General features: G+C 34.3%; 1 protein-coding gene across 1 annotated transcript in view; it reads left to right on the forward strand.

Moving 5' to 3' along the window:
• Positions 1–27,870, forward strand: part of HFM1 (helicase for meiosis 1) — a gene marked incomplete at its 5' end in the record, with an annotated part of 128,881 nt that overhangs the window by 10,929 nt on the left and 90,082 nt on the right. The window contains 12 exons of the mRNA XM_082658593.1: positions 5,442–5,707; positions 5,962–6,009; positions 17,116–17,186; positions 17,649–17,781; positions 18,422–18,573; positions 19,155–19,232; positions 19,448–19,606; positions 21,814–22,014; positions 22,098–22,186; positions 26,422–26,465; positions 26,573–26,674; positions 27,058–27,203. Coding sequence (XP_082514719.1) covers positions 5,442–5,707; positions 5,962–6,009; positions 17,116–17,186; positions 17,649–17,781; positions 18,422–18,573; positions 19,155–19,232; positions 19,448–19,606; positions 21,814–22,014; positions 22,098–22,186; positions 26,422–26,465; positions 26,573–26,674; positions 27,058–27,203 — 1,489 coding nt within the window. The remainder of the gene's footprint in view (positions 1–5,441; positions 5,708–5,961; positions 6,010–17,115; positions 17,187–17,648; positions 17,782–18,421; positions 18,574–19,154; positions 19,233–19,447; positions 19,607–21,813; positions 22,015–22,097; positions 22,187–26,421; positions 26,466–26,572; positions 26,675–27,057; positions 27,204–27,870) is intronic.

Raw genomic sequence — 27,870 nt, forward strand, 5'->3', positions numbered from 1 at the left:
ACATTTGGATACGAGACCTGACTCCTAGGTTTCTGGCTTGAGCCAGAATGATGAAGGATGATAGTGTTCTTTCATGGTACAGAAAACTGTAAAGGAAGAATAGGGGAACTTGGTGAGTACAGATTTCGACATGTTGATTTTGGGTACTTACAAATTGTCCAAAAGACAATTGGATGTATGGGTTAAGGATTCAGAAGAGATCTAGTTGACAGTTTTTGTTTTCTCTGTGACATAAGAGGCAAAGTCATCTGTGGAGTTTGAGGGGAAAAGTGGGGTTATTGAGCAAGTATGAGAAGAGTGGAAGAAATTGCGGAGAATGGGAAAGCAACTAATTAGAATAATGGTAGGATTTTTGGACACTGTAAAGGGCCCAGTTGAGGTTGATGTCTATGAATTTTAAAATAAATTTTATTAACATGTAATTCACATATCATAAAATTCATTATTTTGAAGTGTACAGTTCATGGTTTTTAGTGTAGTCACGGAGTTGTGCAACCGTCACTACTCTCCAATTTTAAAATGTTTTTGCTGCCCCAAAAGAAGCTCTATACTCATTAACAGTCCCTCCCCATTCCTCCTTCCCCCATCTAGCCCCTGACAACCACTAATAGTTTTCTGTTTCTGTGGGTTTACCTATTCTAGACGTTTCATATAAGTGGAGTCATACAATATCTGACCTTTTGTGTCTGGCTTCTTTCACTTAGCATAACATTTTCAAGGTTCATCCGTGTTATGTCATGTATCAGTATTTTATTCTTTTTTTATGGCCAAATAATATTTCATTGAATGGGTATATCACATTTTGTTTAATGATCTGTCAATTGATGGACATTTGAGTTGTTTCCACTTTTTGGCTATTATGAATAATGTTGCTATGAACACTCACGTATACGTTTTTGTGTGAATATATGCATTTGACCCTTGAACAACACAGAGGTTAGGAGTGTGTTGACCTTCTGGGAAGTCAAAAAATGAAGTATGACTTTATAGTTGGCCCTCTCTATCCACAGTTCTGCATCAGTGGATTCAGCCAACCTCAGATCGTGTAGTACCATAGTAGTATTTACTGAAGAAAAAAATTCCGAGTATAAGTGATCTGGTGCAGTTTAAACCTATGTTGTTCAAGGGTCAAATGTATTTTAATTCTTTTGGATTTATACTTAGAAGTGGAATTGCTGGGTCATATGGTAACTCGATATTTATCTTTTTTGAGAAACTGCCAAATTGTTTTACAAAGTAACTATACCACTGAACAGTCCCACTAGCAATATATGAGGAATCTGATTTCTCCAGGTCCTTGCCAGCACTTGTTGTCTGTCTTTTTTATTATAGCCATACTAGTGGGTGTGACCATTGTGTACCATTGTGGTTTTGATTTGCATATTCCTGCTGACTAAAGATGTTGGGCAACTTTTCATGTGATTATTGGTTATTTTTATATCTTCTTTGGAGTAATGTCTATTCAGATCCTTTGCCTGTATTTTTAATTGCGTTGTCTTTTTATTGTTGAGTTGTAAGTGTTCTTTATTCTGGATAAAAATCCCTCATCAGTTATATGATTTACAAATAATTTCTCACATTCTGTGTGTTGTTTTTCATTTTTTTGTTCGTATCCTTAGCAGCCCAAAAGTTTTTAATTTTAATGAAGTTAAGTCCAATTTTTCTAATTTTTGACTGGACTTTTGGTGTCCTATGTTGATTGGACTTTTGGTGTCCTATCTAAGAAACCATTGCCTAATCCAGGTTTGCAAAGACTTACTCCCACATTTTCTTCTAAGAGTTTAATAAATTTAGCTCTTAAATTTAGATCTATGATCCATTGTGAGTTAACTTTTCAATATGGTGCAAGGTAGGAGTCCAGCTTCATTCTTTTGCACATATATATCCAGTTGTTAAAAAACAAAAACAAAAACTATTCTTTCCCCATGGAATGTCATGGCACCCTCACTGACAATCAATCAACCGTAAATGGAAGGTCTGGGGGTTTTCTTACACCATCCAATTATCTGATTCATCAACACCAATGGGTGTCCAACAATTCAATTCAGTTTTCATACTAACTCCTGGAGTTAGCATCAGACCACATGGGTTAAGGGTTCAGTCCTTTGCCCTACTTGAAATGCCAGCCACAAATAGGGTGCCAGGCTACTGACATTTCTGCCTTGCAGACTACAAATTTGGGAGTTCCCACTACCCCACATTGGGTGTAATAATTTGCTAGAATTACTCACAGAATTAGAAAAATGCTTTACTTATGTTTACCAGTTTATTATAAAGGATACAACTTAGGAACAGCCAAATGGAGGAGATACATAAGGCAAGGTATGGAGAGGAAGAGTGTGCAGAGCTTCCATACCCTCTCTGAGTGTGTCACTCTCTCAGTACCTTGATGTGTTACCAGTCTAGAAGCTCTCCGAACCCCCTGTCATTTAGGAATTTTTTATTCATGGAGGTTTCATTACATAAGCGTGATTGATTGAATCATTGGCTATTGGTGATTGAACTCAATCTCCAGCCTTTCTCCCCTCCTTTGATGTTGGGAGTGGAGCTGAAAATCTCAACCCTCTAATCAAGTTTAGTTCTTTCTGGTGATCGGTCCCCATCCTGAAACTGTCTAGGTGACAAGAGTCACCTCATTAGCATAAACTCAGGTATGATTGAAAGGGGCTTATTATGAATAACAAAAGATGCTTCTATCACTTCTGTCAAGCAGGGAATTCCAAAGGTTTCAGGAGCTCTGTGCCAGGAACTGGGAACAAAAACCAAACATATATTTTCTATTATACCACACAAAGGTTTTTTTCCATGCTCTCAATTCTATTCTATTGATCTGTATGTCTGTCCTTATGCCTGGCATAAGGATATTTTTCACAATGGCATATCCTACATTTTCTTGATTGCTGTAGCTTTGTATTGATAGTAAAGTTTTACATCAGGAAGTGTGAGTCCTCCAACTTTGTTCCTTTTTTTCAAGATTTTTTTGCTATTCTGATTTATTTGCATTTTCATATGAATTTTAGGATAAGCTGATCAATTTCTGCAGAGAAGCCAGCTGGGATTTTGATAAGGATTGTATTGAATCTGTAGGTAACCTGATGACTATTGCTATCTTAATATCATTAAATCTCCCAATCTATGAACTGGGATATCTTTCCATTTATTTAGGTTTTCTTTAATTTCTTTCAAAGATGTTTTGTGGTTTTCTGTGGACAAGTCTTATACTTATTTTGTTAAATTTACTCATAAGTACTTTATTCTTTTTGATGTTATTTTAAATGGAATTTCAGATTGTCCATTGAAAGTGTATAGAAATACAGTTGATTTTTATATATTGATTTTGTTTCTTCAGTCTTGCTAATGATGACTTTGAATTTTAATATAACTCATCTACCTAACAGTTGTACTTTTTCCAGTAGTGTTCCACCACCCGGCTGCAATTATAAAAAACAGTAGATAGTTAGATTCATCTAGAATTGCAGATTTGCAAGATAGTATGATAAAAGGCTAAAGGGGAAGAGGAGTTTAGAATATTGGTAAGAGAGTGGTTGAAAAGATAGGTCGTGGTATTAAATTCATTAAAGATACGTGAGAAAAATGAAGGGGAAGATGGTTTGGGAAAAAATAAGGAGATTAATTATAGTAATTTTGTTCTTTGACCTCATTGGTACCTTGAGCAAACAAGCTAAAAGAATAGGAGGTTGTGTTCAGAGAATGATATGTCGGAATCGTTGATTTGAAAAGAGGAGCAGTTCTGGATAATGATAATGTCTAAGGTGAGAGAGTAGGTGACTGAGATCATGTGAGTGATAAAGCCACTGAAGATAAAAGCCTAAGAAACTGAGAGGGTAGGATTTTGAATGGGTTGTCTACATGAGTGTTGAAGTAACCCAGATGATGGCAGAGTTTGGGATTGAGAGGAAAAGATTCTAAAGTGACCAGAGGTTGATATATGATACATGCCATGAGGAGGGTTACAAGGTGGTATAGCTAGACAGCACAGATACTTTTGTGAGAGAGTGGAAAAGTAATGATGTAGATTTGGGGTGGAGAAGAAGGCTCTCAACCATCAGTACATTGGATGTGGGAGAGTTAGCAGTTTTTTCCACTTAAGAGTTTTTTAAGGAGCAAGAGTTTTCCAGGAAAAATAAATATTTTTGTTAAGACCAGAAAGTAAATATAAAATTCAGTAAAGAAGCTGAGGATATGGAGAATGTGGAGTGGGAGTTCCAGAGGACCTAGGAAGAATCTGAGGTTCAGAGAATTTAGATAACTAGTATGTGGATAATATTTTTATGGTTTGAAAAACCTATTTCAAACTCTAAAGTCATGCAGCTAGAAAGTGGAGGAGCTTTGGATTTATATTCAGGTTTGTCTGATTCCAAAGTCTGTCCTTTTAACTGATATCACAGCACGTAGCAAGGAGTCATCTTGTGGCATAAGTGTTTTCCTTGTCCTCAATACCATTTCATAATGGGATTCTATTATATTATCTAAGACTAACCATCTTCTTTTGAATTTTCTGTCTTCAAAAATAGAACTGCTGGCCTTGGAGGATGCAACTCTACAGTTTGTTCTAAAATACATTTCTCTCTCTAGTTTTTTGAAAGATTGGTCTTTCTCATACAAAAACCTGTCATTAAGATTAATAGTCAAAATAATTTAGAAAGTATTCTGTATTTGTACAGTACTTATTTGGGTGTCATTCCTTATAGAATTCTGTAAGACTGATAACCTGCCATCACCCTTTTACTTATTCTATAAGGTGCTAGTGTTGTATTAGGAACCCTATTGGTCACTTCTTCCCTTAGGGCTATTGTGAACAAATTACTTTGATGGATTGTCTTTGAATCAGTCGAATATAGTAAATTACAATCATACAATGGCCTTTCTTTGTTTTCTAGAACTTTATAAAGAACTATTTCTTACACTAAAATGATTATTGAACAGTGTTTGGAAAGTTGGTGCTAGATACTGACAAGAAGTCTCAGTACCTGTCCGCATGGGCCTCTCTATAGGGTTGCTTCAGTGGTCTCATGATATAGTGGCTAGCTCCCCTTAGAGTGAGTGATCCAAGAGACCATGTGGAAGTGACAATCTTTTATGACCTAGCCTTAGATGTCACACGCTTGTCCTTCCACAGTACTCTGCTAGTCTCATAGGCCAGTCCTGATTCAAGGAAGGTGACTAATAAAGTGGGTGAGCACCAGGAAACAAGGATCATTGGAACTATCTCAGAGGCTGGCTACCACAGATGGATTTATCTGAGTGTTAGGAAAAGAAATAATTCAGTGGTAAATTCAGCAAATTATACTTTAGGAGAATGATTAGCTTTTGTGTTCTAATAAACCAAAATCTGTAGGTATTTTTAAAGGGACCAATTTTATGCTAGTTTTTCACATTCTAAGTAACTATTATAAATGCAAATATGTTTTGTTTTGCAGATTATTTAAAATATCTGACAATATACACGGAAGTGCTTATTCCAATGACAGAGTAAACTTGGACTCTCATATTGGCTCAGTGAAAACTGTCCAAATGGAAATGAGCAAAGGGAAATCATGGAAATATAGCAAGAGTAAGCAGAAACCTCAATATTCAGACATTAATATGTTTAGAGCCAGTGATACTTTTTCTGCTTCTGAAATCAGAGAAGGCATAATCAAAGGACCATCTTTTTCAGTTGCCTCCCAGCCTCATGAAGTTCAAGGTAATTCCTTGCTTTTTCAGTTGGTTTTCTAAAAGTACAGTCTAGTCTGTTTTTCTTAGCATAGGTAAGGATACAAAAATTTGAGTAGGCTGTCTCTATGTACAATTTCTTTACTATATTGCATTGTTTTTTTAAACTGTGATCTAATATTGTTTTAACTGTGCTCTCAATGAAAAGTTATACAAATTTTATTGAAGTAGCTTTTATGGAAAAGGTTAAAAATATGCATAAGTATGTAGGATTTTTTTTTTTAGGGGTAACAGAAAATGGTTTCAATTCCTTGAAGGCTGTCACAGAAATCCGTATCCTTTAAATTATTTTACTATAGCAGCATTATATTTGAAGTCATAATTTTTAAAACATTTTATATCATTGTGTTTCTATTTGTTTGTTTTGGTTGACAAAGAAGAAGAGGGAAAAGTGAATCTTTTGGGTCATGTAAGAGTCCCAATATGTGTGATAGTGCTACTGAAAGTGTGATCTGTGGACTGGTACCAGTTGTGAACTGTTTGTTACCAGTCTGTGACAAGTACAGATACGAGATTTGTATTACTGAATGAACTGTGAGCATATTTACTTACAAATTGATGCAGATAATTTCCTATATTTTGTGTAAGAACAGCGTATTGGTATAAAGATGGGTAGGGGAAATGACTGAGAATGGAATATTCTATGGACTGGGGACATTTTTACAAATCTAGTAATTTTTGAAATAACCTAATTTGCAGATTATACCTATTTACATGTCTGGGTATTTCCAACGTAATAATTTTGAGTATATATGTGTGTTCTGGAGGTAACATTCTCTTTGCTTTTTTGATACTTTGTATATGTCTGTAACAGTGTACTTATTCTATTTTATTATAACTCATCAGCTGTTTCTGTAACTACCTCCCTATGACCTATGAACTCCTTGAAGGCAAGAACCAAGCCTTATGTATCTTCTTATCTCCAAATTCATTGAAAGCCGTATAAAGAGGAGAAGTTGTTCTGGCAAAAGGGTAGCCATGAGCAAGGGCAAGGGTAAGAAAGTATGGAATATGTTTGGAAAGAACAAGTATTCCAGTTTGGGTGAAAAAAGTCATGATTAAAGGAGTAGTAGGGGGACTACCCTGTTGGCGCAGTGGTTAAGAATCTGCCTGCCAATGCAGGGGACATGAATTCAAGCCCTGGTCTGGGAAGATCCTACATGCCGCGGAGCGACTAAGCCCGTGTGCCACAACTGCTGAGCCTGCACTCTAGGGCCCATAAGCCACAACTACTGAGTAGTTGTGAGCCCCACAACTACTGAAGCCTGCATGCCTAGAGCCTGTGCTCTGCAACAAGAGAAGCCACCATTATGAGAAACCTGCACACCACAATGAAGAGTAGCCCCCACTTGCTGCAACTAGAGAAAGCCCACGCACAGCAATGAAGACCCAACACAGCCAAAAAAATAAATAAGTTTTTTTAAAATGCAGTAAAAAGGAATTGTATTTTTTTTTTAAAAAAAAGGAGTAGGAGGAAATAATGATGGATAGGTATTTTAGGATTAGATCATTTAATGCCATGAATACCAAGAAGCTTTTATTTTTATTTTTAATATATTTACTAAGCCATGAAGAGAAACCATGCAATATTTTTGAGCAGGTCAAGTTACATTACCTAAGCCATGCTTTAGGATTATAGAATTAGTGACTCAAAGCTGGGGAAGGCTCTAGAATCCACAAAAGTTATGATCTAGTTGGCAAAACAGTGAATTCCAGATATGGGGCCGTTGAGCTAGAGAAATCTAGGGATGAGTGATTCTAATCCTGGGTACTCTGGGGACTGAGAATTCTGAAGTATAGTTAGAAAATGTTTGGTTGACCACTTGTGAAAAATTGCCTCCAGCGCATATAACTGAACTGAATTAGAATGGGAGGAGGGGACAATAAAAGGATTATATATGATATAATAATGTCAGAAATGGCCAGCCATTAGTGCTCCTCTTCATCATGTTGTCTCAGTCTTGTTGCACTTCCTTCTCTCTGATGATCTAAATAGTGTGGGAATGTAGGAAATAGGTTAGCAGTAAACAGTTAAAAGTAGTTTCATTATCTGTATGATGGAAAATTCTTATCCCATACCTGAACTTGCCATAATGTGACTAATTTTTGAAGAGTTTTATAAAGATTTTCTTGCTATCTTAGCATAGCTGAAGTGCTTCTGTTGTTTAGGTCTCTTTGTTAGCTAGACTACTGCCTACTCTTGTGTCCATTGATTTATTGTCCAAAAAGTTCATTTGCTGTCAAACTTGTTGAACTTGCTGCACTTTATTGTTTCCAAGTGTATATTTAAAGTGGAAGATTGAATGCTAGTTATGATAATTTGAGAGTCTGGGGATTACTTGGACTTATTTTCTGATTATTTTACAATAGTTTACTATATTTGAATCCTCAGGACAATAGAAGTTTGGTCAGATTGATCCTGCTACAGTACTGTTGTCATTTTAAGTTCTGCAGACATCCTGCTCCTTCCGCCCCGCATCCCGTTATAACATGTAATTGCAGTGAGACTGCTGAGAATTCTTAGGACAAAAGGAAAAATTTGGGGCTTCCCTGGTGGTGCAGTGGTTGAGAGTCCGCCTACCAATGCAGGGGACACGGGTTCGTGCCCCGGTCCGGGAAGATCCCACATGCTGCAGAGCGGCTGGGCCCGTGAGCCATGGCCGCTGAGCCTGCGTGTCCGGAGCCTGTGCTCCGCAACGGGAGAGGCCACAACAGTGAGAGGCCTGCGTACCGCAAAAAAAAAAAAAAAAAAAAAAAAAGGAAAAATTTGATATCAAGTGTTGATAGTGATGATAAATGCTATACTTAGTAGCTGAGTTTTCTCATGAGCTAGAAACTGATTTTACATCTACTCTGAATCATAGATTCATTTTTGTGAGTGTAAATTGATGTGGAATTACCTGATGAGAGAAAAACCAGCATGATGACCCACTTGTGGGCTTGTTACAAATAAATATTTTAAAGGAAGAGATATATTTTGAAGGAAAAATGAGATTCGTTCAAAAACTGATGGATTGACAAACTCAGTATTACATTTTTGTTTTGGAATGAGTATTCTGACACAGTGCACAATTGAAAGTAAAATGAAGGTTTATAAATTATCTGCTTGATTTAATAAATGCAGGCCTGTATTAATTGAGTTCTTAATGTGTACCAGGCATTTGGGATATGTCAGTTAGTAAAACAGGCAGTGAATTCTTGCCCTTGAGAAGTTAACATTCTTGGGATGGGGGTGGAGAAGAGGATAGATCAGAACAATTGTAATAGTATATAAATAAGTCATATAGTATTTTAGAAGGTGATGAGTAATATGAAAAAAGAAAAAAGTGGGGCAGAGTAAAGGAGATTACATTGGGAATTCTGGAATGGGGGATCAGGATTAGAATTAAATAGAGTAATTAGGGTATGTCTTCTTTAGGAGTTGAAATGGAGGCACATGAAGGAAGTGAAAGAGCCAAGGAAATATGGGGGGAAGAACAATCTAGGCAGAGGGAAGGCTTTACAGCAAAAACATGGCTGATGTTTTTGAAAAACATAAAAGAGTCCAATAAAGCCAGAGGAAATGGGTCAGAAGCAAGAGTAGTAGGACATGAGGCTAGAAACACAAAGGTGGAGTGGGGAGGCAAGATTATGTAGCGCCTTGTGGCCATATACTTTGAGAGAAATGGGGGAATTTGAGCAGAGAAGTAATATGCTCTGATTTAACTTTTATCAGGATCACTTATCACAATCCATCAGTTTTTTAATATCTTCATAAAAATATAATTGCTTAAATAACTATGTATTTGTGTTCTCAGATGTATTATCTGTTTTATATCTCCTAATTGATTGTAACAGCCTCAGTTGCAGGAACTCATTTTCTTCTTTATTTACAACTTCCTGCAGCTTTCTGAGTCTAGTATTCTGCACAGTGTTTCATAAATGTAGTTGACAAATGTGATTCAGACTAATAAGAATCCATGCAAGTACAAATATCTCCCAAACTGGCAATAGACTCTTTAACTTGGAGAGGGGACAGTTTATTCTTTATATCTATTAATATTTTTGAGCTTTCTTAGAGGAAGGATGATTTAAGTCCTTGTTGAGCCAGTATGCTGATAATTGCAATTAAATCCACCACTTAGCACAACGAAATTACCAAAAACAAAGGAATTCAGGGTTAGGTGACCAGCAGCAACACACATCAGCTAATGAAACATAATCAACAATTAAAAAGTGAAATTTGGAATTGTAAAGAAGAGATAAATATCAAATGGCCTCATCAAGAAAAAAATACCACTCTGGAAAAGATAAGCTACATTCTTAGTTCTGATATACTTTTACATATGTTTCTGCATCTCTTCTATCAGATCTAATTGTCAAAGTATAACCCTTATATAACCTTGTTTCTCCATAAGGACTTTACAAGTTCTTTTCAGAATATGGAAGGTGACTGGGGACTGGAATAATTTTAATTCCTCCCCCACCCCAGCTTTACTGAGGTATAATTGACAAATAAAATTATTGTACATTTAAAGTGTTCAATATGATAGTTTGATAAATGTATACATTACAAAATGTTCCCACCATCGAGTTAGTTAACACATCCATCACCTCACATATTTACCATTTTTTTTTTGTTTTTTTTGGATGAGAACAGTTAACACTTAAGTTCAACTCTCTTAGCAAATTTCAGTTATACAATACAGTACTTTCAACTCTACTCACCATTTTATACATTAGATCCTCACATATTACTCATCTTGTAGCTGAAAGTTTGTACTCTTTTACCAGCCTCTGTTTCTCCCATACCCCCAGCCCCTGGCAACCACCATTCATTGTACTATTTTTATGTCTGACTTTTTTTTTTTTAATTTCCACTTATAAGTGATATCATGCAGATATCACAGAAAGGATCTGTCTTTCGCTGTCTGGCTTAATTCACTTTGTATAATGCTCTCCAGTTTCATCCATGTTGTCACAAAAGGCATAATTTCCTTCTTTCTAAAGGCTGAATAATATTCTGTTGTATACATATTTTCTTTATCTGTTCATTTCTTAATGGTTATGTTGTTTCCATACTTTGGCTACTGTGAGTAATGCTGAAATGAACGTGGCTATACAGATATTTCTTTGAGATACTGATTTTGTTTCGTTTGGATATAACCCAGGGATTGCTGGACCATGTGGTACTCCTATTTTTAATTTTTTGAGGACACTTCATAATGTTTTCCATAAGGACTGCACCAGTTTATATTCTTACCAGTAGTGTACAAGGGTTCCGTTCATCCATATCCTTGCCAGCATTTATCTCTTATCTTTTTGATTATAGCCATTCTAACAGGTGTTAGGTGCCAACTCACTGTGGTTTTGATTGGCATTTTCCTAATGATTACTGATGATAAGCACCTTTTCATGTGCTGTTAGCCATTTGTATGTCTTCTTTGGGAAAGTGTCTATTCAAGTCCTTTGCCTATTTTTATTTTTATTTATTTATTTTTTTGCAGTACGCAGGCCTCTCACTGTAGTGGCCTCTCCTGTTGTGGAGCACAGGCTCCGGATGTGCAGGCTCAGTGGCCATGACTCACGGGCCTAGCCGCTCTGCGGCATGTGCGATCTTCCCAGACTGGGGCATGAACCCATGTCCCCTGCATCGGCAGGCAGACTCTCAACCACTGCGCCACCAGGGAAGCCCTGGATGTTTGGTTTGCAAATATTTTCTCCCATTCCATAGGTTGTCTTTTCATTTTGTTGATGGTTTCTTCTTCAGTGCAAAAGCTTTTTAGTGTGACGTAGTCGCACTTGTTTATTTTTGCATTTGTTGCCTTCGCTTTTGGTTTCAAATCCAAAACATCATTGCTAAGACCAGTGTCAAGAAGCATTTCCTCTTTGTTTTCCTCTAGGACTTTTATGATTTCAAGTCTTATGTTTAAGTCTTTAATCCATTTTGAGTTTATTTTTGTGTATGGTATGAGATGGGGGTCCAGTTTCATTCTTTGGCATGTGGATATACAGTTTTCCTATCACCATTTATTGAAATGGTTATGCTTTCCCAATTCTTGACTCCTTTGTTGAAAATTAATTGACCATATATGCATGGGTTTATTTCTGGGCTGGATATTTTGCTCCATTGATCTATGTGTCTGTTTTTAGTGTCGGTACCATACTGCTTTGAGTACCATAGCTTTGTAATATAGTTTGAAATCAAGAAGTGTGTTACATCCAGCTTTGTTCTTCTTTCTTAGTATTGCTTTAGCTGTTTTGTTTTTGTGTGTGTGTGTGTGGTTTCATATGATTTTTAGGATTGTTTTTTCTATTTCTATGAAGATGCAATTGGAGTTTGGATAGGGATTGCATTGAATTTGTAGATCATTTAGGGTAGTGTGGACATTCAGCAATATTAATCCTTTGAATCCATGAATATGAAATATCTTTCCATTAATTTGTGTCTTCAGTTTCTTTCATCAATGTCTTATAGTTTTCAGTTTACAGATCTTTTACATCCTTGGTTAAATTTATTCCTCAGTATTTATTCTTTTTGATGCTGTTGTTAATGAGATTATTTGCTTCATTTTTCTTTCTGATATTTCATTGTTACTGTATAGAAATACAACTGATTTTTGTATATAGTTTTTGTATTCTGCAACTTAACTAAATTTGTTTATTAGTTGTAACAGTTTTTTAAATTTGTTTATTTGTTTTGTTTTGTTTTGGTCTGTGTGGAGTCTTGGTTTTTCTATATATAGTTTCTTGTCGCCTGGAAATAGAAACAGTTATACTTCTTTGTTTCCAATTTGGATTCCTTTTCTTTCTTTCTTTTTTTTTTTTTTTTTTTTTGTTGTCTGATTGCCGTCTCTAGGATATCTAATACTATGCTAAATAAAAGTGGCAAGAATGGACATCCTTGTCTTGTTCCTGACCTCAGAGGAAAAACTCAGTTTTTCATAATTGGGTATGAATGTTAGCTGTGAGCTTGTTATATACAGCCTTTATTATGTTGAAGTGTATTCCTTCTGTACCCAGTTTCTTGAGAGTTTTTATCATGAAAAGATGCTGTATTTTGTCATATGCTTTTTCCTCATCTATTGAGATGATATGATATTTATTCTTTGCTTTGTTAAAGCAGTATATCATGTTGATTGATTTGTGGATGTTGAACCATCCTATATCCCAGGAATAAATTCCATTTGATCATGGGGTATGATCCTTTTAATGTACTGTTGAATTCAGTTTCATAATATTTCGTTGAAGTTTCTGCATCTATGTTTATTAGGGATATTGTCCTGTAATTTTCTTTTCTTATGGTTTTCTTATCTGGCTTTGGTATCAGTGGAATGCTGGCCTCATAAAATGAGTTTAGAAGCATTCCTTTCTCTTTTAGTTTTTGGAAGAGTTTGAGAAGGATTGGTATTAATTCTTTTAAAATATTTGGTAAATTCACCAGTAAAGCCATCTGGTCCTGGACTTTGTTGGGAAATTTTTGATTACTGATTCAGTCTCCTTACTAGTAATTGATCTGCTCAGATTTTCTATTCTTCATGATTCAGCCTTGATAGGTTCTTGTTTCTAAGAATTTTCCTTTTCTTCTAGATTATCTACTTTTTGGCATATAATTGTTCATAGTAGTCTCTTATGATCCTTAGTATTTCTGTCTTATCAGTTGTGTTTTCTCCTCTTTCATTTCTGATTTTATTTATTTGAATCATCTCTACTTTTTTTCTTAGTTATCTTAGCTATAGTTTTGTCAATTTTGTTAATCTTTTCAAAAAGACCCAGCTCATTGTTTCATTGATCTTTTCTATTGTTTTTCTGGTCTCTTATTTATTTCTGCTCCAGTCTTTGTTATTTTATCCTTCTACTAACTGTGGACTTACTTTGTTCCTCCTTTTCCAGTCCCTTGAGATGTAAAGTTAGGTTGTTTATTTGTGATATTTCATTTTTCTTCATTTTTGTACTTATCACTATAAACTTCCCTCTTAGGACAGCTTTTTATTGCATCCCAAAAGTTTTGGTATGTTGTGTTTCCATTTTCATTTGTCTCAAGGTATGTTTTTGATTTCCCTTTTGATTTCTTCTTTGACCCTAATAGTTGTTCAGGAGCATGTTGTTTAATCTCCATATATTTGTGAATTTTCCAGTTTTCTTCTTTTAATTGATTTTTAGTTTCATGCTATTGTGGTTGGAAAAGATGCTTGATATGATTTCAGTCTTCTTTTAAAACTTAAGACTTGTTTTGTGCCCTAACATATGATATTTCCTGGAGAATGTTCCATGTGCACTTAAGAAGAATGTGCATTCTGTTGCTGCTGAAGGGAATGCTCTGTGTATATCTGTTAGAGCCATCTGGTGTAAGGTATAGTTTAAGTCCGATGTTTCCTTATTGATTTTCTTTCTGGATGATCTATCCATTATTGAAAGTGGGGTCTTGAAGCCCCCTACTATTATTGTATTGCTGTCTATTTCTATGTTCAGGTCTGTTAATATTTGTTTTATATATTTAGGTGTTCCAATGTTGGATGCATAAGTATTTACAGTTGCTGTATCCTCCCAATGGAGGATTATATAATTATAATGACCTCTTTGTCTCTTATTACAGTTTTTGGCTTCAAGTCTATTTTGTCTGATGTAAGTAGAGCTACCTCTACTTTCTGCTGATTTCCACTTGTATAGAATATCTTTTTCCATCCCTTTACTTTCTTTGTGGGTCTTTAAAGCTGAAATGAATCTCTTATAGGCAGCAAATAATTTAGTCCTGTTTTTTTAAATCCATTCAGCCACTTTATGACTTTTGATTAGAAAATTTAGTCCATTTACATTTAAAGTATTTATTGATAGGTTGGACTTGTTGTTATTTTATTGTTTTCTGATGTTTTGTAGTTCTGTTGCTCCTTTCTTCTCCTCTTGCTCTTTTCCTTTGTGATTTGATGATTTTCTGTAGTGATATGTTCTTACTCTTTTTATTTATCTTTGTGTATCAACTGTAGAGTTTTGTTTTGTAGTTACCTTGAGACTCGCATAAAAAAATCTTACAGTTTTAACAGTCTCCTTTGAGCTGATAAAACTAACTTTGAATGCGTACAAAAGCTCTACAATTTTACATTCACCTTCTCACATTTTATGGGTTTTTTTTTGCGGTGCATGGGCCTCTCACTGCTGCGGCCTCTCCCGTTGCAGGACACAGGCTCTGGACACGCAGGCCCAGTGGCCACGGTTCACGGGCCCAGCCACTCCGCGCGGCATGTGGGATCTTCCCAGACTGGGGCACGAACCCATGTCCCCTGCATCAGCAGGCAGACTCTCAACCACTGCGCCACCAGGGAAGCCCTCACATTTTATGTTTTTAATGTCACAATTTGTATCTTTTAATATTGTGTCGCCATTAATAAATTATTATAGATACAGTACTTTCGTCTTTTAACATTTATACTACAGTTATAAGTGATTAACTACCACCATTACAATATTAGAGTATTCTGAATGCAACTATGTATCAACCTGTATCAGTGAGTTTTGTACTTTTATATGTTTTCCTGTTACTAATTAGCATCCTTTCATTTCAGCTTGAAAGAACTTCCTTTAGCATTTCTTGTAAAACGGTCTAGTGATGAACACCTTCAGTTTTTGTTTGTCTAGGAAACTCTTTATTTTTCCTTCAATTCTGAAGGACAGCTTTGCCAAGTAAAATATTCTTAGTTGGCAGTTTTTTTTTCCAGCACCCAGAATATATCATTCCACAATCTGTTCTACAAGGTTTTTGCTGAAATATTCACTCAATCTTATGGGAATTCCTTTGTATGTAGCAAGTTGCTTTTCTCTTGCTGCTTTTAAGGTTCTCTCTTTGTCTTTAACTTCTGGCAATTTAATTACTGTGAGTTTCAGTGTGGGTCTCTTGAGATTCACCTTCTTTAGTAATTTCTGGGATTTTGGGATCTGGATGTCTGTTTCTTTCCCCAGGCTAGGATAGTTTTCAGCCATTATTTCTTTAAATAAGCTTTCTTCCCCTTTATCTCTTTTTCTTCTGGAACCCTTATAATGTGTATATTGGTCCACTTGATGGTGTCCCATAAGTTCCTTAAGCTGCTTTCACTCTTTCTCACTCTTTTTTTTTCGTTTTGCTCCCGTGATTGCATTAATTCCACTGCCCTGTCTTCAAGTTCACTAATCCTTTCTTTCAGTTGATCTGTCTTCTGTTGAAACCTTCTATTGAAATTTTCAGTTCAGTTATTCTGTTCATTAGCTCTATGATTTCTGTTTGGTACTTTTTAATATTTTATATGACTTTGTTGGAATTCTCATTTTGCTCATGCATTGCTTTCCTGACCTTGATGGGCATCTTTATGTGTTATTTTGAACTATCAGGTAAATCACTTGTCTCTGTTTCATTAAATTCAGTTTCTGGAGATTTATTTATTTATTTATTTTTTAAACATATTCCCCTGTTTCTTCATTTTTCTTGACTTTCTGTCTTGGTCTCTGAACGTTAGACAAAACAGGTACCTCCCCAGTCTTGAGAGATTGGTCTGGTATAAGAGATGAACCTTTGCAGTCAACCTGGTCTGGGCTCTTAGTTACCTGTCAAACCTTTGTGATTATCCAAGCCTCTGCCTTTGTTCTTAGTGGCTCACAGAAGTTAAGGGTGTGCCAAGATCCATCAGTGTCCCAAAGGGGAGGATTGCAGTCAGTCAGCACCTAGATGCAGGTTGATTAGAAGCTAGAACTTCAGGCAGCAGCTGAGAAAGTATGCAATAAAATTCCTTTCAGGGAGAAACTGAAGATGGGCATTTTTGCCTGCCCCGTCTGCACTGAGCCTGGATGTATACCTGCGGGGGTAGTGGGATGTTCCTGTGCCCATTTAAAAGATGCTTATTTTCTTTGCTTATAAATGCAAGCCCTTCTGGCTTCTAGAACTGGGTGTTCTGAGAGCCCATCCCTCAGGCAGGAGCCTTAAAAATTGGGGCACTAGGTGTGTGGTCCAAACCCTCTGCTCCTCAGGGAGGATCTGGGAGTTGGAGGTTTCTTCCCAATTGTATGGTGATGTGCCAGGAGTGGGATTTATGGCAAGAGTTTCTCAGCCTTTCCCACCCATTTTGATGTAGGTATTTTCTCATTCATCTGTTGTAAAGGAATCATTCAGCAAGTTTGGGGATTTCTTTCAGAGGGAATTGCTCCACGTGTAGCTGTTTGTTCAGTGGATCCATGGGAGGATGGAAGTTCAGGAGCCTCCTATGTTGCCATCTCGGTGCTTCCTTCTATATCTGTTAATTCCTTTCTTATGATAAAATAGCAAATATTAAGCATCATCATTAAATATTGTCAAAGTCAATATTAACTTAATTTTTAAGTTAAGAGTAACTGATTTTTAAAATTCTGAAATATTTAACTCCTTAATGTTATTCTCAGCGGCAAAATTTAGAAGTATTTTCAAAGAATTCCCATATTTCAACTATATACAGTCCAAAGCCTTTGATGATGTAAGTATTTTGTTTAATTATTTACTTATCTGCCTTTTCTTACTAGATTGTGTGCTCTCTAAGGGCAGAGACTAGATCACATTCATCTTTTTGTCTTCAGTGCTACACTCAGTGACTGGTACATTATAAGAGCTCAAAAAATGTTTGTTAAATGAATGCATGTAATTTTCATAGGTGGGTTGTTTATATTTATTAGATTTATAACAATTTTTCTGGAAGCTAAAGAAATTATTTTCTTCTAGGTCTATCTAGCATATTACTTTGACCAAACAAGATGATAAATTATTAATAGTTTTATTTTTTGAGGGTGATAGACCTAGAGCCAGCTTATAATTTTAATAAGTTTAGAGGTAAAGATGTTTGAACTATTATTCCATAGAGTCTTCTTAAGGCATATTTTCTAACAAATTGAGAATTGAAAATTTCTTTATATTCTATGGTTGATTAAATTTTATTTTTTAGCTTCTTTATACAGATAGGAATTTTGTGATTTGTGCTCCAACTGGTTCGGGGAAAACTGTATTGTTTGAGCTAGCTATAACAAGATTGTTAATGGAAGTACCATTGCCATGGTCGAACATTAAAATTGTTTACAGTAAGTATTTATATATTGAAAGAGTGATAATTAATTATAATAATGATAAACCATTGAGGTAAAAGTAAGAAATAAGTTCAAATTCAAGACATAAGAATTATTATTTGGTTTTCCATACTTTTAAAATAAAGACATGTCACATTTGGTCTTATCTGTTAACATTAAATTCAAAACACATTTTCCCAGATTTACAAATAAAAATAGTATTGGAATTGAGAATTTGGCCTTTACATGTTTATTTTTAAAAGGACAGGGAAGATGAACAAATAGAATCAAACATTTTGTAATCTGAGAAATTTCCATAGGAACCTCTATTCTCTTTTGTTAGGTATATATTAAAATGTTTTTCATCAAAATAATTTATACACATGGTTAAAAAAATCAGTGATCACAAAGGGTGATAATTTCCACCCTACCTTTCTTCATTCTTAGTTACAATCTCCTGAGGAATCACTTCTTTTTCTATTTTTAGTTCTGTTTGGTGATTACTTTTATAGTTCTAAATAATATGTTTATATTGTTAATTTTTAATTTATAAATACTAGGCAGCACCTAGATGTGTGCTAACTTCATTAACTATTTGTGAAAATAATTTTTAAATTGCACTGATATTTAAAATAAATATCTTATATTGTTGTAGTGGCACCAATAAAAGCCCTGTGTAGTCAGCGTTTTGATGATTGGAAAGAAAAATTTGGACCAATAGGATTGAACTGTAAAGAACTCACTGGAGATACAGTAATGGATGACTTATTTGAGATTCAGCAAGCCCATATTATTATGACAACTCCAGTAGGTGTTGCTTATATTTTATTATTTCCTTGGTTTATTAGCAAATATCTCTTTCTCTTCACCATGGAAAAAAGTTAAAAGAAAATACAAAGTAGAAGACTATATTTGCAATGTGAAGCAAACAAACAATACGTACTAGTATTCAGGGTACATATGGAATACTAACAAATTAATTAAGTAAAAGACAAACAACCAAATGGAGTAAATAGGCAAAAGATATGAATAGGCAGTTTGTTATTGTGGATGATTTGTAATCATACTTATTGCTTGTATTCTTTATCCAAATATTATGTATTGTAGCAGGAGGACCTTGGTAGAGCTTAGAAAGGGTAATTAGACTATACTTTTGAATATTTTTGATTAAACTTAAAAAATAAATGGGAGTTCAATTTTTTAAACACATGATTATCAAAATTCTTTAAAATTTTAAAAATCTTTAAGTATCTTTTGGGATAATTTTAAGACATCAACTAAAATATTGCCCATCATTTGTAACAAGTCATGTTAAAATTTTTACCAACATCTTAATAATACTTATTATAATTCCTTATCATGTTAAACCACTTGCATTTTTTCTCTAGGAAAAATGGGATAGCATGACTAGGAAATGGAGAGACAACTCTTTGGTCCAACTGGTTCGATTGTTTCTCATTGATGAGGTAGTGAACGCGTTATTCACTTTCAGAGATAAACATGAAGAGATGATTTGAATGGATATAAAGAAACAAGACATTTTCAACCAAACTCTATGTTTGCTTTATCCCTTCAAGTGGAAAATGCTTATTTTCTTAAGAGTGTTTAATATTGTTTTACATTTTAATTGACTAGATAGACTTTTATTTTTATAGCTAATGAGTCTTAATTTTTTTCTCAGATACACGTTGTAAAAGATGAAAATCGTGGACCAACTCTTGAAGTTGTAGTCAGCAGAATGAAAACTGTGCAGTTTTTATCTCATGCTGTAGAAAATACCAGCAGTATTATTCCAATGAGATTTGTAGCTGTATCTGCAACAATTCCAAATGCTGAGGATGTAAGTTAGAATTTTAGTCTATCAGAATTTTTTATGACTTAGTGAAATATTTAATCTTAGAGAAAAGTGAGTTTTTTTTTTTTTTTCTGTAAATCACCTAACCAATTTAATAGGAAAGGTATATCGTGGAAAGTTATGGTTAGATCTCATAGGTATGACAGCATTAAGGCCATAAAATTTGGTTGATTGGGCTTAATAAAATATGTTTGGTGCAAGTCTATTGTTTAATAGTATCTAAAAGTCATACTTTCATGGGTTTTAGACACTTCATAATATGAGGTGTTATGTTACCCCCAATTCTATGTGCCTGGAATTGTGGTAAGCACTAATGATAGATGCAAAAGTGAAAACATATAGACCCTGCTCTTGAAGAGGATCTCATGGTTAATAGGGTACATGAACATGTAAAGAAATAATTGTACAGTATTATATTTTCTATAACAAACACATGTCCTAATTTTCTTCTTCAGTTTTTTGGCAAACTTGAAAAGTAGTACAATTTCACTCTGCTTTCTTACTCCTATTTACTTCTCAGCCTACTGTAATATGACTTTTCCCCCAGCTAATTCTTAGAAATTGTTTCCACAAAAGCTGTTGTACAGTATTCTCTAATCCAATGAAAAATTTTGCCTTTATCTTTAGTTTAGCACAGTTAATCCTTTTTGTTCTTAAAATGACTACTTGTTTTGTTTATATTCAAGAATAATAGAGAAAATTTTAAAGTATGTGAAAATTAAAAAAACCCCAGCATTTGTCCTTCTAGATGTATTGATGGAATCATAATATACATACACTTTTATGACTTGCATGTTAGCTACAAATGTTTCCGTGTTATTAACTACTCTTCTTTAATACAATTTTTTGTGGTTTTATTGTAATTTATTTAATACCTTAATGGTGGAAGATTGTTTCCATTTTTTGCTATTGTAAATAGTCTTGAAATTATATCTAAGAAAACATCACATTTATTTCCTTAGGATGGTCTGTTAAAGTAGAATAACTGAGTCAAAGGGTATATAAAACTAAGAACACAGTGCTTTCAATAAATGTTATATTCATTTATACCTCTACCATCAGCCATTTCTCTGTATTCTAATGCTGGATAGTATAATAATGAAATTATTATTGTTATTATTACTTTTAAATAGTTCTCAAATTTGTTATTTGAAATGGTACCTTATTTTAAAATTTTGTACTGCATTGATTACTACTGAAGTAAATATTAATATATTTGTCAACTATTTTAAGTTCTTTTTTTGCAACCTGCAAGGTCATAGACTTAACCCTTTTTTCACATTGGGATACTAAACTTTTCTTATTTATTTGTAAGCAGTTACAAAATATCAATACTCTGTAATTCTTGAAACTCTCTTCCCCTTTGTGATAATCACTACTTCTGTGAATGCTATCTCTCTGTCTCTTTCTACAAGTCCTCTACCTCAGTTTTCCCCTGAGTTAAGGCCTTCAACCTTTGCCTTCTGCTCTGCTCAAACTGTAAATTCTTGTTCTCATCCCTACCCATGAGAGCCTTGAAAATGTTTTAATATTTCCTTCCTGTGCCATTAAAAACTCATTAATTTATCTTCCTGTCAAAGAAACAATCAGTTTCATAGCAGGGCATGGAAGCCTGATTACTAACCAGGCTATGTGAAGTTAAGGATGGCTCTCCACAGCTCCAGAAATTAACTAAGGACTCTAGCATTGAATCTGAAATGTGCTTTTGGCACTGCCATCTCTCAGTGTTTATTTGTTCTTTGTTTAAAAAAGTTGTCAGCCTTTGCCAGTCTAAGCCAATCATTACTTTGCTACTCTTCAGCTAATATTTAGGATAACACAAAAGAAGTGTCAGCCATATCTGGGCATCATTCTGAAAAATAGCAAAGAAGTTACAGTGCTAGTGAGAAATTTGACTTCTCTGTTGAAATTAATTTTAATTTTACTTTAGACTCTTAGGAGGAAAATAAAACAAAATAATCATAATTAATTGGAAGTTTACCATGTTAAAAGTGGGTATAATCTTGAACCACTGTTATTGAAAATATTTATCAATATATCAATAGAACAGTGTCACTAGAATATGTAATGTTGAAAAAGACTACTTGACTAAATATTTTTAAACTTGACTTTAAAGTGAACTATAATTGGGCTTTTTAGCCATAAAACTTTACTAGAAAAAAATTTAATGTGTATGTTTCTGTCATTTAAAGATTGCAGAATGGCTTTCAGATGGTGAAAGATCTGCTGTATGTCTGAAAATGGATGAGGGACATAGACCAGTGAAACTTGAGAAAGTGGTCCTTGGATATCCCTGCAGTAATAACCAAACCGAATTTAAGTTTGATTTAACCCTCAACTACAAAGTTGCCGGTGTTATACAAACGTACTCTGATCAGAAACCCACACTTGTGGTATGGTTTGTTGGTTGCTTATTTTTTAGTGTAATGTTCAGTTTTTAATATGATTAATACAAAAATTATTCATTCATTTTCAGTTTTGTGCAACAAGGAAAGGTGTGCAACAGGCTGCTTTTGTTCTTGTGAAAGATGCGAAATTTATTATGACTGTGGAACAGAAACAGAGGTATATTTTAAATTTTTTTCTTGGAGGTAGAAAGACTTTTAGGGATAACCTAGATGAGATGAGAAAACTGGGTTGACCTTTTCAAGTTACTTGACCTCTCTAAGCCTTAGTTTCCTCATCTGTAAAATAAGGATAAAAGTAAGTTGGATGATTAAGACAATGAATCTTAATGCAACTGTGATCCTGTCTTCTTTATTTCATAGCCAGATTTGAAAGATTATTCATATTGCTGTCTTCAATTTTTTACTCACTTTCAATCCAGTATCTGTTGTAATCTTTTACTAAAGCTGATCTTGTTAATTGATCTCTCAGGAGCTTCTAACACATTTGACCACTCCCACCCAATTAAAAAATTCCAGACTCTGTGTTTCCATGATCATTTCTACCATGTTTCTTGCTACTTTGCTTTCTACTCATTCTCAGTCCCTTTTCACTTATAATACCTGATTCTTAAATGTTAACATTCTAGGGGTTCTATCCAAGGTTCATTCTTTCTAATGCTACACTCCTAGGTATTTGAGTCTCATTATCACATGGTTCAAAGAATGTATGTATACACATATTTATATATGTCTGTGAATTTACAAATTTACAGCTCCAACACAGACCTCCATTCTGAGCTCCAGGTCTACCATCCACCTGCCTGACATCTCCGATTGTATATCTGTGGGCATGTCAAACTCAGTATGTCCAAAAGAGAACCTTGGTTCTTTCTCTCAAGTCAGTTCCTCCTCCAGTGTTCCCCATCCTGATTATTTATCATCTCCCTAGTTGCTCATGCAGAAACCTGTCATTGACATCTTCACCTTCTTCCCCATAGGCAATGAATTACCAAGTCCTGTCTATTCTTACTTGTAAATATATCTCAAATATATCATTTTATCTTCATCAGCACTGCCACCTTCCCCATTCAAGTAATTATTAATCTCTTGCCTTTTATCTGATGACCACAAACACACTCTTATTCCACTTTAATCTGTTATATTCATAGCAGAGTGATTGTTTAAAATTACAAATCTAAACATGTCATTTTTCTGCCTAAAACACTTTAATAGTTTCTTGTCATTAGGCTAAAATCCTAAATACTTAATATCGCCTGCAATACCCTGTATAATGTGTTCTGTGAATACACCAAACTGTTATCCTACACAGAGCTTTCCTGAATCATATTTTCTTTGCCCAGAATTGTTTTTTACCTCTTATTCATCCTTCAAGTCTCACCTTTAATATCAGTTTCTTAAGAAGTTTTCCATGATTCTTAGTGTCCCTTTATTTGCTTTTACAGGCACCCTATATTTTTATTTCATAAAACTTACTATAATTATAATAAATATGCTTTTGTTTAATTGTTATTTAATATCTGTTCTATTCCTTAGATTGTAAACGTCTTGAGGAAAGAAGGACTCATGGTCATCTTATTTACCCCCCAATCTTAGCAAGACTCAGCAGAGTGCCAGCACATGCTTACTACTACTATTAGCTTATTATTAATAACAGTTTTTGGAAATAAATAAATAAGTTTAGTGGTAGACCTCAAACCAAAGTTGGATTAGATCATTACGTGTGGATATGAGCAGATACTGATTTTTCTGACTAATTTTCTACGGTGGGGGATGTACTTTTCTTCACTTTGGATCAGATCAGCTTTCCAATTACAGTCTACCCTGTGGCTACACCTCTGGTTACTTTTCAACCAAAGATGTGTACCAAACCTAGAGGATACCACTTTAGCTTTCTGACATTTGACTTTCTATCCACTAAAAGGGTGGATCTCTAGTCATTTAGTGCATTAAAGAATTACATATGCAGCCACCTATCCATGCTGTATATACTATTTTCATAATTTTACTTCTGCTTTAAGGATTTAACTTGATCTCCTTAGTTACAGCCATAAGATAAAAACTCTCTGTGGTGCAGCTTTTGTTACAAACATCAGCAAAGCATGATTAAACAATAAGATACAGTAGAGAGCCAGAGAAAGAGAAACCAAAATAGAGCTTATAGCCAAAAAAGTACATGAGGTCTAAGAGGTAGACAGAAAGGGAAAATGTGAAATTAATGCTATCAAGATAACAATAACATAGATTTCTTTCTACCTACCTCTTTGTTTTATACTCTAGAGAATATTTATCATATATCACGGTCAGTCTGTTACTCAGGCACAATAAACAGTTGAATAGATTCTCATTTGTATGTTCGGCTTTTACTTCATTCCCTGAGAAAAGCATAAGTGAAAAGGAGTGGAATGCCATTTTGAGTTGCTATAGACTAGAGGAAGAGACTGCTGCTTATGTCAATTCCCCTTTAACCAGTCACATTCTAGCAGCTCCCACAAGATTTCTTTTTGCCCATAAACCCCAGATTCTGTTACTAAGGTTTCTAAACTTGTCTAACATGCCCAACTTTTTGTGTACTCTGGTTTCTTTAGCTTTTTTAAAAATAATTTTTGTGTTGTATCATACATTTAACTTAAAAAATATTTCTATATTTTAAAAAATTTTAGTTAACTTCAGGAAGTTAATTGGTAGCATTCTCATTGTGAAAATGTTTCCTGAGCCTTTGGGGGTATTTTTCTCTCTTTTTTTTTTTTTGTGATTTTATTTATAATTATTTATTTCCCTTTTTTTCCCAGTTTTTTTGAGATATAATTGACATATAGCACTGTATAAGTTTAGGGTGTACAGAATAAAGATTTGACTTACATATAGCATGAAATGATTACCACAATAAGTTTAGTGCCTATTCATCATCCATACATATAGATACAAAATTAAAGGAATAGAGATGTTTTTCACTTGTGATGAGAACTGTTAGGATTTACTCTTTTAACAACTTTTATATGTAACATGCAGCAGTGTTAATTATATTTATCATGTTGTACATTGTATCCCTAGTACCTATTTATCTTATAACTGGAAGTTTGTGCCTTTTGACTCCTTCATCCAGTTGCCCCTCCCCACCCCCCCAACCCCTCGCCTCTGGTAACCATAAATCTGATCTCTTTTTCCATGAATTTGTTCATTTTTGAAGTATAATTGACCTTCAACACTGTGTTAGTTCCTATTACACAACACAGTGATTTAGTGTTTCCATACATTTCAAAATGATCACCATGATAAGTCTAGTTACAATCTGTCACTATGCAAGATATTATATAATTATTGACCATATTCCCACACTCTACATTTTGTACCCATGACTCATTTATTTCATAACTGGAAGTTTGTTCCTTTTAATCTCCCTCACCCATTTCTTTCCTCCACCCACCTCTCTCCCCTCTGGCAACCACCTGTTTGTTTTCTGTATCTATGACTCTGTTTTTATTTTATGTTTGTTCATTTGTTTTGTTTTTTAGATTCCACACAAGTGAAATCATGTGGTATTTGTCTTTCTCTGTCTGACTTATTTCATTTGTCTTTCTCTGTCTGACTTATTTCACTTAGCATAATACCCTGTAGGTTCATCCAGTTGTCACAAATGGCAAGATTTCATTCTTTTTTATGGCTGAGTAATATTTTACACACACACACACACACACACACACACACACACACACGCAAGTACCACATCTTCTTTATCCATTCATCTATTGTTAGACACTTAGGTTGCTTCCATATCATGGCTATTGTAAATAATGCTGCAATGAACATAGGGGTGTATATGTCTTTTTGAATTGGTGGTTTTGTTTTTGTTGGATAAACACCTCAGAGTGAAATTGCTGGATCATATGGTAGTTCTATTTTAAAATTTTTGTGGAATCTCCATATTGTTTTCCATAGTGGCTGCATTAATTTACATTCCCACCAATAGTGCATGAGGATTCCCTTTTCTCCACATCCTCACCAACACTTATTTGTTGTCTTTTTGATAATAGCCATTCTGACAGGTGTGAGGGTATATCTCATTGTGGTTTTGATTTCCATTTCCCTGATGATTAGTGATGTTGAGCACCTTTTCTTGTTCTGCTGTCCATTTGGATGTCATCTTTGAAAAAAATGTCTATTCAGGTCCTCTGCCCTTTTTAAAATTGGATTATTTAGGTTTTTTTTTTCTTAGTTATAAATTAGGGACTGTCAGTATGAAAGTTAGATATTCTCTGCTTCTTAAAGATGGTTTTCAAAAAATGATGTTGTGAAAATATTTTGATATCTGTAATCTTCAAAATAATTAACTAATACACTAAGAGTTTTGATGTTAATGGGAATAACTCAATAATTTTGTGTTTTTTAAAATAGGTTACATAAGTGTGCATATTCCATAAGAGATTCAAAACTGAGAGGTAGGTTTAGAGATAATTTTTGAATAGTATTTTCAGCTATAGATAAAAAGAACCAATTACTGATGAAATATCAACAGTACATAACAGATGATATATTTCTTTTATAGATATCTTAATACATGGTGTTGCTTATCATCATGCTGGTATGGAGCTGTCAGATAGAAAAGTAGTTGAAGGAGCTTTTACTGTTGGAGATCTACCGGTTCTTTGTAAGTAAAACGTATTCTTGTGAATATTATAAGATCTTTTGGAAAAAGAAAAAGCTCAGGTATTCTGACTCATTTCTGCTTTTCTTCCAAGAATCTAAAATTATATAACTATCCATACGTATATGTGCTATAGTAAACTCTCTGGCAATTTTAGTTCTTTATCATCTTACTGAACATAGTGCAATTTGAAAAGTAAGAATTAGTAGCTTTTTGGTTTTAAGATATATTATTTTACGTTGTAATGTTTTCTTTTTCCTTTTTATTCTAAATTTCCTATATATGAGTTTTATTACATTTATAAGAATATATCTTCTATAAGAAAATGTTTACTTGAAGCAATAAAGTTATATGACTTAAAAGTAATATTCCATATTTTGATGCAGTTACTACCAGTACCTTAGCCATGGGAGTAAATTTACCTGCTCACCTAGTAGTTATAAAATCTACAATGCATTATGCTGGAGGAATGTTTGAAGAGTACAGTGAAACAGATATTCTACAGATGATTGGTAGAGCTGGTCGACCTCAAGTAAGTGACAATGTTTCACTTTTTGTAATTTATTTTAAAGACAAGATAAAAAGCAAAAAAAGGAAATAATTTTGTATTTTTTGTTAAACAAAAGATTAACATTTCACGTTTAGATTAGGTTTAAGCATAAATGTAACTAAGAAAATGTACTTTAATGGAGGAGTAGAAGTGAAACAAGTCTCACCAAAGGAGACATACTCCCTTCATTCCCTCTAAGCTCCCATTGGTTGTTGAATGGTTGGGTTGATAAATGGTTGGGTTTATTAATGTGTATGCTGTTAAAGAGTTTTTTTGGTTTTGAGTATTTTGGGTTTTGTTTGTTTTTTATTCTGAATAGGGATGCTATTGGCATTTTGGATGGGACAGTTTTTCATTGTGTAGGACTGTCATACATTGCAGAACATGTACCATCCCTGGATCCTAGCACAAAATGCCAACAGTGGTCCCAAGATATTGCGACAATTAAAAATCAGCCCATACGCATTATAAAACATGGCCTAATCTGACAAATTCTTGAATAAAGAAGTCATTCATATAGGTACTAAGGGAAAATTTAGGAAGAATATCTTTTCAAAGAATATCAAAATATTGTGTCATACAAATTTATAATTATTATAGGATAAATTAGATTATAAATAAATTGCCCCGAATGTTACAGCTTTTAACC

Source organism: Grampus griseus, assembly GCF_964374135.1.
Source record: "Grampus griseus genome assembly, chromosome: 1".
NCBI classification, from domain to species: domain Eukaryota; kingdom Metazoa; phylum Chordata; class Mammalia; order Artiodactyla; family Delphinidae; genus Grampus; species Grampus griseus.